We start from the raw sequence: 16,214 nt of genomic DNA on the forward strand, positions 1-16,214 counted from the left end.
TTTATTTATTTATTTTTTACATTACAGTAGGCTCCATAACCACTGAATCAGTCGTCTCCAAATTATTCATGTTGTTTAAATTGATATGGAGATCGTTTGCGTACATTATGAGATTGATTAGACGTAATATTTTATCTACATATCAACAGGGCTGGAATGGTGTGTGTGTGTGTGTGTGTGTGTGTGTGTGTGTGTGTGTGGGTGTGTGTGTGCGTGTGAGATCGTGTTTGTGTGTGTGTGTGAGAGAGAGAGAGAGAGAGAGAGAGAGAGAGAGAGAGAGAGAGAGGGGGGGGGAGATGCATTGACAGCTCATTCCAGCCGTGTATATAATAGGTATTCATCAATGCCAACCAAGAAACAGAAGGGAAAAAAGCATTGTCTTATACTTAAAGCTACATGCACATTGCACATGGATGATATTTTGCGTTGGTCTGAGCGCATCATTATAATAAATGAGACCATAACAAATCCAGTTATCAGACTTGTAAATAAGTTTGTTTAATCCATTATTGGGCGGCAACTTAATTAGCCACTCCCACGCCTCGTTCTGAAAAAAGTCCGCGAAATTAAAGGGGAGGCAAGAGAAAATCAGCTGATCGTTAAAATAGTAACAGAAAAGTGGAGGTGCTCGGCAATGAATGCAAGAAAGACATTTAAAACGCCGTAAAAATGTTTAAAAATCACTTAATGTTATAATTACCATCCATAACAACCTGTCAAATTCACATATGTAAGATGTCAAGCCAAAATTAATAATAAAATAATAAAGAACACGATTGACCGGTGGTCCGTTGACTACACATGCATACGAGTACCAGAAATATTTTGTAAACAATGTAACACAATATAATGTGTAAGTTTCAAAGCAAATGCAACCACAAATAACATCAAAGAACAATGTGGGACTACTGTTTTAATTTCATAAAACCAAACGTATATTTTCTGCCCCCGATATTGAACGTGTAGTTAGTATGTATCGTACAAACAACATTCGTTTAGACAGGTAGTCGGATTCTAGCGCCAGTTTTATTTGGGCAACCATGATTGGGATTTCACTCAATGCACTTATTATATTATTATTATTATTATTATTATTATATTATTATTATTATTATTATTATTATTATTATTATATTATTATTATTATTATATTATTATTATTATTATTATTATTATTATTATTATCATATAATAATAATAATATAATAATAATAATAATAATAATAATAATAATAATAATAATAATAATAATAATAATAATAATAATAATAATAAGCAGTTGAAAGGATATAGTCTTTGGTGTATAAGTGCATATGTACAATATTTCTTATAATAAATGCTTCAAAACAAAACAAAACTAAAAAAAATAAATAAAGAATAAATGAATAAAAATATCTATTTGGGCATTTACTTACATTAATAGTCTTGAAAATCACAATCACAATCCATGAAAATTAAATATCCCAAAATCCGAAGAAGACATGAATTTAATCCAAAATCCAACACAGGAATGTATTTTAATAGGAGACAGATATCCTATTAAAACCATAGCATTACTTGCAAACAACAATACCCCACTCTATGTTTAACGGGCTTGTGGCCGTCACATTGTAAATTGTGGCCGCATTAGGGTAATCGGTGTCCTAAAGACTGACATACTGACATACAATCAATGAGAACTATAAAGAATCCATTCTAGAATTCAACTACAAACTGAAAAGCATGATAAATATCACTCTCTCAAATAATTTCCTTTGCTCAGGTTCACTCACACTCTCCTTTATTGCAAAACATTGATAAGTGAGATAAAGTTTGTATTTCAATTATAAACTTAATCACATAACCTAAATGATGGAGAATAAAAACAGCTAATTATAAAAATAATTCACAGATCAAATTATCTATTTGAACTCCGCATATTTAGCTTAATTACTCATTGACCATATATTTTTTTAAATGGCATTGTTTCATTTAAACAAGACCATGACGCTTATGCCTGGACCGGGTATTCACAAATTCTGCTTTTGTGTTCCACTTTTCGAATCGAATATATCTCTATCTTATCCGTTTATTTGCAAATTTTCTGCACTTTATAAATAAGACCATAACGCTTATGTCTGGACCGGTTGTTCGCAAATTCTGCCTTTGTGTTCCACTGTTCGATTAGAATTAATCTCTATTTTTCCGTTTATTTGCAAAGTTTCTGCACTTTATAAATAAGACCATAGCGCTTATGTCTGGACCGGGCATTCGCAAATTCTGCTTTTGTGTTCCACTTTTCGAATCGAATTAATATCTAGTCTATCCGTTTATTTGCAAAGTTTCTGCATTTTATTAATAAGACCATAACGCTTATGTCTGGACCGGGCATTCGCAAATTCTGCTTTTGTGTTCCACTTTTCGAATCGAATTAATCTGTATTTTCCGTTTATTTGCAAAGTTTCTGCACTTTATAAATAAGACCATAGCGCTTATGTCTGGACCGGGCATTCGCAAATTCTGCTTTTGTGTTCCACTTTTCGAATCGAATTAATCTCTATTTTATCCGTCTATTTGCAAAGATTCTGTACTTTATAAATAGGACTATGACGCTTATGTCTGGACTGGGTATTCGCAAATTTTCCTTTTGTGTTCCACTTTTCGAATCGAAATAACATCTAGTCTATCCGTTTATTTGCAAAGTTTCTGCACTTTATAAATAAGACCATAACGCTTATGTCTGGACCGGGCATTCGCAGATTCTGCTTTTGTGTTCCACTTTTCGAATCGAATGAATCTCTATCTTATCCGTTTATTTGCAAAGTTTCTGCACTTTATAAATAAGACCATAGCGCTTATGTCTGGACCGGGCATTCGCAAATTCTGCTTTTGTGTTCCACTTTTCGAATCGAATGAATCTCTATCTTATCCGTTTATTTGCAAAGTTTCTGCATTTTATAAATAAGACCATAACGCTTATGTCTGGACCGGGCATTCGCAAATTCTGCTTTTGTGTTCCACTTTTCGAATCGAATGAATCTCTATCTTATCCGTTTATTTGCAAAGTTTCTGCACTTTATAAATAAGACCATGACGCTTATGTCTGGACCGGGCATTCGCAAATTCTGCTTTGTGTTCCACTTTTCGAATCGAATGAATCTCTATCTTGTCCGTTTATTTTCAAAGTTTCTAGATTTTATAAATAAGACCATAACACTTATGTCTGGACCGGGCATTCGCAAATTCTGCTTTTGTGTTCCACTTTTCGAATCGAATTAATCTCTATTTTATCCGTTTATTTGCAAAGATTCTGCACTTTATAAATAAGACCATGACGCTTATGTCTGGACCGGGTATTCGCAAATTCTCCTTTTGTGTTTCACTTTTCGAATCGAATTAATATCTAGTCTATCGGTTTATTTGCAAAGTTTCTGCATTTTATAAATAATAATAATTGTTCAAAATTTTACCTTACACCCGATATTACAAGTACAAGTGAGCCAGGTGAAGAAGATTGTCAAACAGTGTGACAGATGAAATAGGAAAAGAGAGAGAGAGAGAGGGAGAGAGAGAGAGAGAAGAGAGAGAGAGAGAGAGAGAGAGAGAGAGAGAGAGTGAGAGAGAGAGAGAGAGAGAGGGCAAGAGAGAGAGAGAGAGGGTAAGAGAGAGAGAGAGATATTCGTTTTTTGTTCAAAATCTCTCTCTCTCTCTCTATCTCTCATTGCACAAGGTTGTGCTATTTACTACTATTTATCAAGAACAGCCAAGCTGGCAACCCAGTCTCTGTATAAACTAAGCAAGATGGCAACAGGGACCTCGCTCCTTATCCAATGCCGAAGCTTTAGTTTGAGTCAAACGGTTTTGTTAAAAAAACCCACCCAAAATAAGTTCGTGTCGTAAGTGATGGAAGTTGAAGTCGGCTTATTATAAAATCGTTTTTATGGTCTGTTTGGATTACCCTTTTTAAATAGAAAAAGTGAATATATCATAAACTTGAAGAATAGGCAAGCTAAATGAAATTTAAATTGACTGATTAAATGAGTACGCGAGGCTGAGTTGCGAACGACTACTGTGTTCCGACATTCCGATCCCAGTGTCATTCATGTTCACCGTACCGTGTTACTGTCTACACACTACACTGCATTGTTAGTGACTGGTCATGTCTTTTTTGTTTGTATGTTTTACGCAAGCTTAATAAAAATTAAATTGACTGATTAAATGAATACGTGAGGCAGAGTTGCGAACGACTCATGGGTTCCGACATTCCGATCCCAGTGTCAGTCATGTTCACCGTACTGTGTTACTGTCTACACACTACACGGCATTGTTAGTGACTGGTCATGCCTGTTTTGTTTGTATGTTTCTTTTAATATGGGTCAATTTACAAAGAATAATAATAGAAATGTTCAAAACAAAAACTAGATTCACTATTACGTGCCTGTAATGAAGTGCTTTCCACAAACCGTGAGCGAGAATGATGGTGGAGGTAATGGCAACCATGTGGGTTTGTTATTGTTTCCTACCTCCGTCAACCCGCGCATCCGGTTGCGCACCCACGCTGATTCTGACCAATTATGACGCACCGTACGGCAATAATATAAGACAATGCTTTTTACTGTCTCTTAGTTAGCACCGATGTATACCCATTTTGTGCAGTTTGGCTGGAATGAGCTGTTAACGCATTTTATTTTTTGAAATATTTGATATTTGATGGCGTTTAAAAACAACTCAATTACGTCACTTAAGGTCCATAAAAAGGAAACGGGACAAAGAAATAGTTATTCGTCGCAAAGCTATCATGAGGCCATGTCGAAACTTACAGTTTCAACGAAATCAAGCTATTGACATGCATATAGCCGGTGCATAATCAAGAACGATTGGAGAAGAGTTTAATTATGTTCCAAAACTGCTGTCAAAAATCTTTTAGAAAATGAAAAAAAAAACACACAGAAAAACTGACATCGTTGCAGATATTCCTGGGCCTGGCAGAAAAAGTACGACTTCATAACAAAAGGACCGCGAGATCATCCGGCGTCAGGAGGAAGATCCCTTTGCAAACGTGTGAGGGGCAGCGAATAACTTCAACGTTTCCTCCACTACACTTTGACGTCGGGTGAAAAACGGTGGATTAAAGTGCCGTCGACCTTACGTCGGAACCATGGCGGACTAAAAGAGTCATTATAGTAGGGCTATGGTCGGAACTCATCTGACAGAAGAACATGTCAATCACAGACTAGGGAGACTAGTCTGTGATGTCAACAGCCGACTGACATCGCAATCTTTGGTACGAACCTCAATGGGACAGAGTGTTGTTCACAGACGGGGGTTGTTTCGCACTATCAATACGATTCAATAGTCTGATGTCACGCCGCCCGGCAACGGCGGCCATCTTGGTTCTAAATAAAGAAAATCATTACTTTTTATTTTGCATGCTGGCTAGAACTTTTCATATGTCTTGTGATCAGAATGTGTAAAAGTCAAAACATGATCAAATGTATTTGTTTGTTTTTTTTCCTCTGGATACCCTTTATGCTCGCCGGAGAAATATTTCATACGGGCGTCCGCCATTGTTCCGATAGTTTATAGCCAGTGTTACTAAGTTACCATGCGTCATTAGGAAGGAAGTGACGTTACGACAGTTGAAGAGTATTGCTGACGGCAGAGTACGGATCTGGCGGAGAGAGAGGGAGCGCTTTACTCACATATAATATGGCGTCAAAGACGTTCAACGATGTGGAAGATTGATCGGTCGCAGGCTCTACCCATCGAACAGAACTTGTCTTTGTCGACGGTAGAATAACAGCACAAATCTACATTGACACAATTCTGAGATCGCACATCTTGCCTTTTCCCACAACAAACAGAGAAGTTACCTTGTTGGAGCAAGACAACGCGAGACCTCATGTGGTGAATGTTGACGATGGACTTCGAGGAACACAACATCAAAACCATTGATTGGTCAGCCATGCAATCTGACATGTCTCCCATTGAGCACATATGGGATGAATTGGGGAGACTGTCAATACATGCTTTGGAGTTCGACTTTCCAGCTTCTGGGACAAGCGCTGAGAGAACTGTATGCTGCAATAACCCAACAACAAATTTCTGCACTCACACACTCTATACGACGCCGGATACAACCATGCATAGTCAGCTGGTGCTCACACAGGATACTGGATAAAATTGTGTAGGGTAATTTTTTTTCTTCGACCCTCTGTTTATTTCTTAGAGAGAGAGAGAGAGAGAGAGAGAGAGAGAGAGAGAGAGAGAGAGAGAGAGAGAGAGAGAGAGAGAGAGAGAGAGAGAGAGAGAGAGAGAGAGAGAGAGAGTATAAAACAACTTTTTATGTTTTGGCCCTGACAAACAACTTTCATTCAATTCAATTCAATTCAGTTGTTGCAACATCTCTCAAGTTTTGACGTGTCAGTTCTCAATTTAGCGATTTGCATCAAGTGATCAATAATCAAACCACCGCCTGTTACCACAATTTCCATTCAGTATTGAATGAAGTCGTTATCGAACAGAATCCCAGAATTAGTATTAGTGTGTAAAGTGTTACTAACCAAACTGTTTATTTATTATTATTGAAAGTCACAATGAATTGACGTAGAGCAGGAAATACGTTTACCGGGATATTGTGTACGTGTAACTTGTTTTGAAATCGTGGAGCTTTTTGCGTGTGACACTATCAGCGTCTATAAAAGACTCATAAAAAGCGTAGAAACAGTATACGCAAAAAAGACACAGTATTTGGTCAGTCAACTTTCGCAGAAATAGGAACTGTTACCATTATTGTCAGAGGATAACAACAAAAGAAAATAAAACTGATTCGTATTATCAGACTTTGTAGTGGAAGCAAGATAATGGTTTTGACATTAGGCAAATTCCCAATGTGGAAAATAAACATACTTTGTGTTGTTATTTTTTCTTTATTGATACCAAGCACATGCGGAGACAAGTAAGTTGGATTTCTGTTAGTGATTGAAAATCAGTGTATAAAAATATCCTTTTAGATTTGTTTTTTCTGTGTTTACCGTCGTTTGAAACTGTTTTGTTTGTATTTTTTCTCTCAGTTAATTATTATTACTATTATCATTATTATTATTATTATTATTATTATTATTATTATTATTATTATTATTATTATTATTATTATTATTATTATTATTATTATTATTATTATTATTTTTTTTTTCCGTTGTTGTTGGGGTTTTTATTTTTCGATATTTTTTTTTCTTTTTTGTTTTGTTTTTGTTCTTGTTATTTAACGAAATAAGAAAAAAAAAAACAACCCGGCAATCTGTCAGAGATATTGATGTGTGATCCACGACCATATCAAAAGCGATATTATATAGGGGTTGGCAAGGTACTAGAAAGGGAATGTTTAGCCACAAATTTTGATAGGCCTACTTAGGCTTGATTTATAGGCGTTATGGTGGAGACTAGATACAATTTCTTACATTGCAAAAACAAAACAAAACAACATTATAATAATTTTAAAAAAACACAAAAACAAATAAATACATAAATAATTAAATAAATAAAAGAAAAAAACAAAACAAGTTAAAGTTCCTATTCCTTATCATGAATTTAAACTCTAAATTGGTTTTTGGGGGACCGGTACGTCCCAAAATAATACTGTTTTGAGATGATGGTGCCACATATTATAAGATCACTCAAAAACGCAAGCATAACAAAACAATAAGTAGTTTACACACAAGAAAAATCATCTCCCAAGGTAAATAAACATGACATATGACTACTCCTTTCGCCAAGGATCCCAGCCAGAAAGTGGGGAAAACAAAACATGCAGCATCGTTCTAGCATAACGACAAAAAGCTCCAAGAGAGAATGAATGTCATCTCACAGACCAAGACCTGCCCTAATTAAAAAATGCACTATTCTCATGAAAATGAAGAAAATTTAACATCATGAAATAAGTTCTACAACTGATCCTTAAAAATATTCTTGTAATTTTTCTTATTGTATTTGCGCGTGTAAGACAAAATTGTATATATTATAAAATAGTACCGTACTAACTTTCGAATTGTTAGGCAAGTCCAAATTATTATTATTTTATGCCCTGGTTCCAGACATGGCGTTATGACAAGGATTTGTATAGATTCAATACTGAAATGGAATATAATGGTAAATGAAATTAATTTATGAACATGTACATTTCCAAACTCTTGTCATTCTCAATGCGCTTCATTGATTTTATTTAATCATCCTGCAGGCCACAAAGAACCACATTCTATTTATATAATTATAATGCAAGTTGCCTGATAGGCGTCCATTTTGTACTGGAACTCTCATAACATCCGTTTCTGTCTTCAGCCTGTTGCTCATTTGGAGCATGGGTTTTGCGATCATTGTCACCAATCCGGTCACCACTGGCCGCCATAAATGCTTGACTTTGTAACAACACGAGACAGAATACAAAAATACAGAGTTATCGGCGCCACTATGAGCTATATTGAAGGTTATAACATTTAATTTCAGAGGCAGGGATCTTCCTCCACACCTTTCGAATTATCGCCGTCGTTCTCCTCCCCCTTCTTGTTGTTATCATCATCATCAGCAGCAGCAATAGCAACAGCAATAGTAATAACAGATTCAGCATCAGCATCAAGATCAGTCCTCGTCATCACCACTACAACCATCATCATCATCATCGTCATCATCATCACCATCCTCACCACCAGCATCACCATTATAACTTCATCATCAAAATAAAAACTATTGTTTGTTTTTGTTTTTTTTAAGGGTTTTACGGCGCTTGCAACACATTTAGGTTATATCAGCGCCAGTAAAAAGGAAGAAAATGGGACAGTAAAAAGTTCTAGAATTGCAATTAAAGCATCCAAGAAAAAGTAAGACAAAGGGGAACTGGGAACAAATAGGGATCAGATGTAGATTCCAAGAGCATACCATCAGTGTTCTTAGTTTGAAATCACCAATATGTCTCATCTGGACACAAGCACTGCCCCCTCTAAGAGGAATACACTCAAATGCTTACATTATAAATTAGAACAAATATAATAATACATAACAGAGAGATGATTTACAAGGAAAAAAAATATCATCTCCCAAAACAATAACTATGCATTTGACTGTTTCCCTCCAAGTCAGGACCCCGACCAGGGCCAGGACAAAACCAAGCAATCTCATTCCAAGACAAAGACAGAATGCAAGTTGGAAAACAGATATAGGGGGATAGAAGACACAATAAGTACCTCCCTGCCCACTATGGGAGGTAGGAACCCCACCCAGATAAAAACTATTGTAGATATCATGAAAATGCTTCTCCATCAAAAGCAAAAACGACCACGGCATTAAGATAAATGTGTAAAAACAACAAATAAAGATAGAAAAACTATTAACTGTGGTTTAAAAAAAAACATTAAATGATCAATGGTCATTTTTTATCAATACAATTACAATGACACTGAAGAACTACGCCACAGTTATTGATTTTTGTACAAAGAAAAGAGCGAGTATAAAGTATTGATCACATCAAACATGGGGATACTTGTCAATCCACATTATCCCAGTGCTAGCACTAGCAGCTAGAGAAACAATGGAGATAAAAAAGCAAGCAAACAAAGACGAAAGTGTTCTGTTTATCTCTGTTTAATGTTCAATTTTTTTGGGTTGTTGTTTTTGATCCTTATTTTTTTTTTTATTATTATGTGTTTATGTTTATTTAGCCAATGAATACAAAGGTGCCAGCAAAGTATCACGGTCGACCAAGCTCAGCTCACAGGCTATATGAATATGAAGTTGTTTTTTTCCACAGCGCCATTTTAATTTTTTCGTATCATGCGCCGATGCAATATCCGTCACTACCTATAAAATATTTCGCCATGAACTGTCTGTAGTGATCTGTGCGAAATTCTCACCAAGAAACATATTTCCGAGATCAGAGTGGTATTTTGTCAATGGCGACTTCAAACGTCGCTTAACTTTATATAACTTACAATATTACGAGACACTGACTCGGCCATCGACAATACAATAGTCTTTTTTTCTTTCTTTTTTAATTCCGGTCGAAAATTCCATCCTCTCTTGGGTGTTTTGACAATACTTTTTATTCAACACTGTCCTATAAATTTCTCATTTGCATCAAATTTCAGACAAGCTTTATGTGACGTCACAGCTTGGCACACAGGATTTGTTAACCATATAAAAAACAATGGCATAAATCTAAGTGGATGGCAGGCATCATCACTTCGCAAAATTCGATACTTCACAGAAGAGTATGGTGACATAAAGGTGATGAGACCTTGTTCTCTCCTGGAAAACTTCCACCATTACATTTTGGAAGAAAAAGACGACGAGCAACCTGATTTCAATGAATTTGACATAAAATATTATAGACCAACAAATGTACAAATTAATTCAGGAGAAAAGAAGACCGAGAAAGAACATGCACAACTTCATATTAATATTTCTGAGGAATTGGAGGCGGATAAGGACGAGTCCTTAATCTCTGAAGGTCGTTATACCAACTTTGATGATGTTACAAATGGTAACGCCCCTTTGGAAGTACCTAATGACGAGACCTTTGTTCCAGGGCAACAGAATGAAGGGGATAACCCTGTTCGACCCGATGTAGATCCAACCGACTTGTCAATTTTAGAAGATGAGGATGACGATGTTGATCCACGACAAAATTACGGCACTGACAATTCAGATAATTCCGAATCTTATTATTTAAATCAAGGATCTCACAAAGCAGATACTGATTTGTTACACTACAACATAATTCCAGACGACCAAAATGATATTGCAGCAATAGAAGCGGATACACATGAAAAGGATGAAACGACGTGCTCTTTCAAGTATCTAGATCTTTACAACATGCATGGGTTAAGAAAATCACATAACTCAATGGTGCCTCTTAGCACAAATGAAATGCATAACAAATTTGATGATGAAGAAATGGTGTCAGTATCAGATGAGAATGAAACGAATTTGGATAATCACAGAAATCAGGGTGAAAATGAATCTAAGAGCAAACTAAGTGAACATGAAAGTGAAAAAAGAAGTGGATCAGGTAGTTGCGATCATGGCGTGACTAGTCACAACAGTGATAATAATAATGATAATGAACAAGAAACAACGCCGGACTTAAAAGAGAACCACAATGAAGCATATTGGGTAAGCGATGAGAAATCAGACGCAATAAAACAGGAAGAGGCAAACAAATCAAAAGAAGATCGCGGTGAAAATGTGATGGAAAAAGAAAAAATATCAAATCCACTTAACACAATAGAATTACATTCTTTTATCGCGGGACATGAAAGGCAAACAAAGCAAAAAATTGATAATCTGGAACTTACTTTGGTTAAATTAGAGAATACATTTCTGACGCAATCTTCAAATGCAAAGGACGATATGATTTCAATTCAACATCTTGAAAACAAACTACTGAAACTAGAAAATAAATTATATCAACTAAATCAAAGTTACAATCATCTGCAACGTGAACATAGTACTTTGAAAAGAAAACAAAGGGAGCAAATTTCAAGTATAAAGTCGTACCGTACTAAAATTAAACCATGTCCTACAGATCAACCAAAAACTGAAAATAATTTCCAACTAATCACGCGACAAAAGTCTCGCATTTGGGAGTTGTCACAAGTTGTGGCAAACCAATCAATGAACATTCAGCAGATACAGAGCAGGTCATCAATTCTAGAGGAACAAAATAGACAGCTCTTCAAAATGATCATGGATCAGGCAGCTCTGATAGCAACTATCCTCTCACAAGTGCAAGAAATTGGCAAACACGGTGCCAAGGAAAAATTGGGAACCGATGAATTGAGGGCATTACTTAACTTTGTTTTGTCAACAGGCAACAAAGGGAAGTTTTACTCTGATAACGGCATCGATGATGAAAACAATCATCTTCCAAGAAAAACAGTGCCCGACAGTGCATTTTTGCCCTTGGAGAGTCCAGGACCACCCGGTAACTATGGTGTCAATTCTCAAAATCTCGCTAAAGAAAATCGAGAGATATCTAAAGAAAAACCACATGACAGTTTTAACAATGGGAGAACTTTCATGGTAAAGGGGGATGTTAAGGAAGACGATGCCTTAATAAATGAACAACTATCTATAGAGGACAACTTGAAAACACAAGACAATGATTCGGCGAATGTGCCTTCAGCAGATACAAAGGGTCAGACTCAAGTGAAGAACCCAAAAATGTCAGCAAACAATGAGGAAAGGGATCGACACTCTAAGGGGAAAGTGGATGAAAGAAAACATATGGAACATCGCATTATATACCCGCCTTTAGGCGACAATCCAGCAGGTAAGTTGCTTTCCTTTATCAAAATAAATTATTAAATGAAGGAGAGAGAGAGAGAGAGAGAGAGAGAGAGAGAGAGAGAGAGAGAGAGAGAGAGAGAGAGAGAGAGAGAGAGGGAGGGGGGGGGGGTGGGACAACAGCGGCAAAACAGGTTAATTGATTTTAAAATGGCAGAAGATAATATGACAAGAGTGACCCCATCGGCCAAAAAGTAGGTGAAGACCCTAACCAAGAGAGAGAGAGAGAGAGAGAGAGAGAGAGAGAGAGAGAGAGAGAGAGTAAATCATGTTGTTGCAAATGATTTATATTACGCATTTCAATTCTCACCATGTTACAAAATGAATCATTGTTAACAAGCAAGCTATAACATAGAATCTACTATCAATTCCATACAATGCAAGTAGTCTGTCATAAGATTGTAGAAACCGTCGTGGTTTTACTTGTATCCAGCTAACAACATCGCTGTTGTGGTCGTCATCATTATTTTAAAATCGCATCTCAACTTGATATCTAACAGTAACAGTATCCATCTCCCACGTACTCAATCACGTCTGGTTAGTAATTCATCATCGTCATCATCAGTACAAGAATATTGACTTAAAGTCACAGCCTTTTAACTTCTAATTGTCATTTTCTCCTTTAATTTACAGACTGTTATGATCTTTATAAAAAGGAAGGCGTTGAGAGAAGGACGGCCAAAGTGTTTATTGCTGGTCTAGATTCATCCGTCAACGTTTACTGCGACGATGAAGGATGGACAGTGTTACTCAAGAGGGAAGGAGGACGAGAGAACTTCTACAAAGACTTCGAAAATTACAAAGAAGGGTTTGGATGTAAGATTACTTTCTGACTTATTGTAAGATTCGTTATTTTCACATTTTGAAGTACTTGAAAATAAAATGGGGGGGGGGGGGGGGGGGGGGGGGGGGGGGGGGGGGGGGGGAACAAACAAAAACAAACAAAACAAAAAAAATTTAAAAAAATTTTCGTGGACAGTGGTCCGTCTTCAGGCTTTTAAAAATTATATATAATTAATAGTCTCAATGCCTATGCTATAGCATAGCAACTGTACTTAACATATTGTTTAGTAAAACGTGAAAAAAAAGTTTATTACCATTTAATCAAGACATTTAATATATCTCAAAGAACTCCGGTGTCTCTAAACTAGACTCGGCGACCCAAACATTGCTGTTGGGGGAAAATCTTATACTAAAAGTAAAAGGCTAGGGATTGAACTAGGGCATTTCCGTCACAAGAACGCTATTCGTATCATATACCATTCAATGTTATATGATCATTGATACCCCCCCCCCCCTCAAAAAAAAAAATATTGAAAGTGTCAAGTCAAAAGATATTTAGATATATACACACACACAAATCCGGAAGGCTGAAGAACTTGTCAGATCACATTATGATTGAATAGGGCATTCATGGCCCGCGATACCACAAGTGATTTGTTTTTGGTTGTTTTTATGGGTTTCACAGTGCCCTGGCACGTTTAGTGGTGGGATAGTTAAAAGCTAGAAGACTAATTTAGATCTTCACTAGAGAGCATCGTATATAAAAGCAAATTGAGACAATATCAGCCTTCGTCAATCAACCAATTAAAGTCATAATGAATGACCAAAAAAAAAAATGCTATCTTCTATCACTCACATGTACTTCATTGCTTGAAACCATCTAAACGTCCCATCCATTTGTAGTACTTTATATATAAACATGCGTCCATCAAGACAACATTTATTATTAATGATGTCATTTTTATCATTTTCAGTTCCCCGTTCTGAACATTATATTGGGAATAAAGTTGTTCACTACTTGAGTAATCAAAAACACTACAGCCTCCGAGTGGATCTGACAGACTGGGAGGGGAATACAAGGCACGCTCTCTATGATAATTTCTGGGTTGACGATGAAAAGGAACACTTTAAACTGCATGTGCATGGCTACTCAGGTAAATATAAGCTAGTTAGGATCACGTCGCAATAAGTTTTATATAAATATTAAAAATTGATAATTGACTTTGCTGGTGCAACCCTCAAACAGGATTTAAAAAATAAAACCCATCACAATAACAGATGCCATTCAGATTGTTTGCTGACATGAGTTTGACCAATTAAATCAAAGCTATTGGTTCTCGCTACAAGCCAACATACAGGTTTTATGTTAGCTACAAACATTAATCGTTTTCAAGAGCAAGTTGCAAACTATCACTGATAGAATCAGTCTAACTGGTATAAATTTAACATTTAGAGAGCCGAAAGTAGATATCGATTGTTTCAGGCGATTAGGTGCCACAATATTTTATGGTTAAGAACTTTTTGAATACAGCACGACTTCACTGTCAATGCTTTGTTGAATCCTAGTGGAGGTATTTGTTCACTTTGAGACAGGCTTGTCTTTAAGGGTTTAACGGTGCTTTTAATACATTTAGTCATATGAGCGTCAATAAATAGGAAACAATTAAAAGCACTCAAGAAAAAGTAAGACAAAGGGGACCGGTTCAAATAGGGAACGGAAGTAGATTCCAAGAGCAAACTATCAATTTGCTTTGTTTGAAAGCACTGAAAGTCCCATCCAGACACAAGCACAGGATCCCACCAAGAGGAATACACTCAAATGCTTACAAAACATGATATTCAAAACTAAAACATTACAGTACATAACAGAGAGATGATTTACAAGGAAAAAAATATTATCTCCCAAAATTATTTCTACTTCTACACATTTGACTGTTTCCGGCCAGGGCCATGACGAAGGCGAGTAATCTCATTCCAAGAAAAAACAGATAAAGGAGGATAGAAGACACAGCAAGTGACCGCCTGCCCACTATGGGAGGTCAGAAGATCCCACCCATCAATAATTTAAGATAATTCTTGTCCTGATTGTGTATGGTCTTTCATCCAAATCCAATCAATTTTATATCTTTCTTATCTTTTTCATTCACGTATCAGGAACAGCTGGAGATGGTTTGGCCAAACACAGTGGAATGAAATTCAGCACATATGATTTGGACAATGATCTGCTGAAGAAAGAAATGGGAGGCAGCTGTGCCAAGAGATTCAAGGGGGCCGGGTGGTACTATAAATGCTATCAATCTAATTTGATGGGTCTCTATTACAAAGACGGGATTATTCCAGACAAGCTATTCGATGGTATAACTTGGAAGCCTTGGAAGGGACCCAGCTATTCCATGAAATTTGTTACGGTATCAATACGACCTAGAGAAGTGGTGTGATAATCTCAAATGCTAAGACAAATACTAAAAGTAGCATGAGAAATCCCCTAAATGCTTAATTTTAATATTAAACATCCTTTCATTATATTAAAATTAATGATCGTTTCATGAAAAAAAAGCATCCAGGATTTTCATCACACTTTTCCAAGTGATTTAAAAGCAGTGACGAGACCTCTAAAATGCAAAGGCTTATTCTGAAATGACCTGCATGGACGTTTTCTTCTCAAATATAATATTCATATTGGAGGCAAAGCTGATTATTGGACAATACATTTTCTATCATTAAAAGAGTTCTTGATTCGTCATATCAACACTGTTTTCCGAATACCATCAATTTATTCGTAGGCATGAGTGTACCTAATATATTTACAAATTACCGTAAATTTGTGCTTGAGTATTTGTATTTATTATGAGTGACAGTTTCAGGTCATATTAGTGACTTGGAAACGGACGGAAGAGTAGTTAAAATCTCGTAATATTATGTGTCCATTATGTGTGTGCAACATTGATTTGCTTTTTGGTACAATTTAAAAACACACTTCTTGAAAAAAAAAAAAAAAGAAAGAAGACATCAAAAACACATGACAATTTACAAAATAAAGTGGGCCTAGAGATAGAAAACAATGAACTGGTTGAAATCAGCCTACCGATTTTAAAACGTATAAAATAAAAATAAAA

The 16,214-nt window shown here is 36.1% G+C and overlaps 1 protein-coding gene across 1 annotated transcript; it reads left to right on the top strand.

The window, feature by feature from the left end:
• Positions 1–6,672: 6,672 nt before the first annotated feature.
• LOC144959874 (uncharacterized) lies at positions 6,673–16,214 on the top strand. Its single transcript, XM_078892691.1, has 5 exons — positions 6,673–6,937; positions 10,116–12,301; positions 12,949–13,131; positions 14,073–14,252; positions 15,253–16,214. Exons 1-5 carry the CDS (start codon positions 6,843–6,845, stop codon positions 15,534–15,536), a joined length of 2,928 nt encoding a protein of 975 aa, XP_078748817.1. The 5' UTR covers positions 6,673–6,842; the 3' UTR covers positions 15,537–16,214.

Source organism: Berghia stephanieae, chromosome 1 (assembly GCF_034508935.2).
Source record: "Berghia stephanieae isolate SIO BIC M18660-M18661 chromosome 1, UCSD_Bste_1.3, whole genome shotgun sequence".
Taxonomy (NCBI): domain Eukaryota; kingdom Metazoa; phylum Mollusca; class Gastropoda; order Nudibranchia; family Aeolidiidae; genus Berghia; species Berghia stephanieae.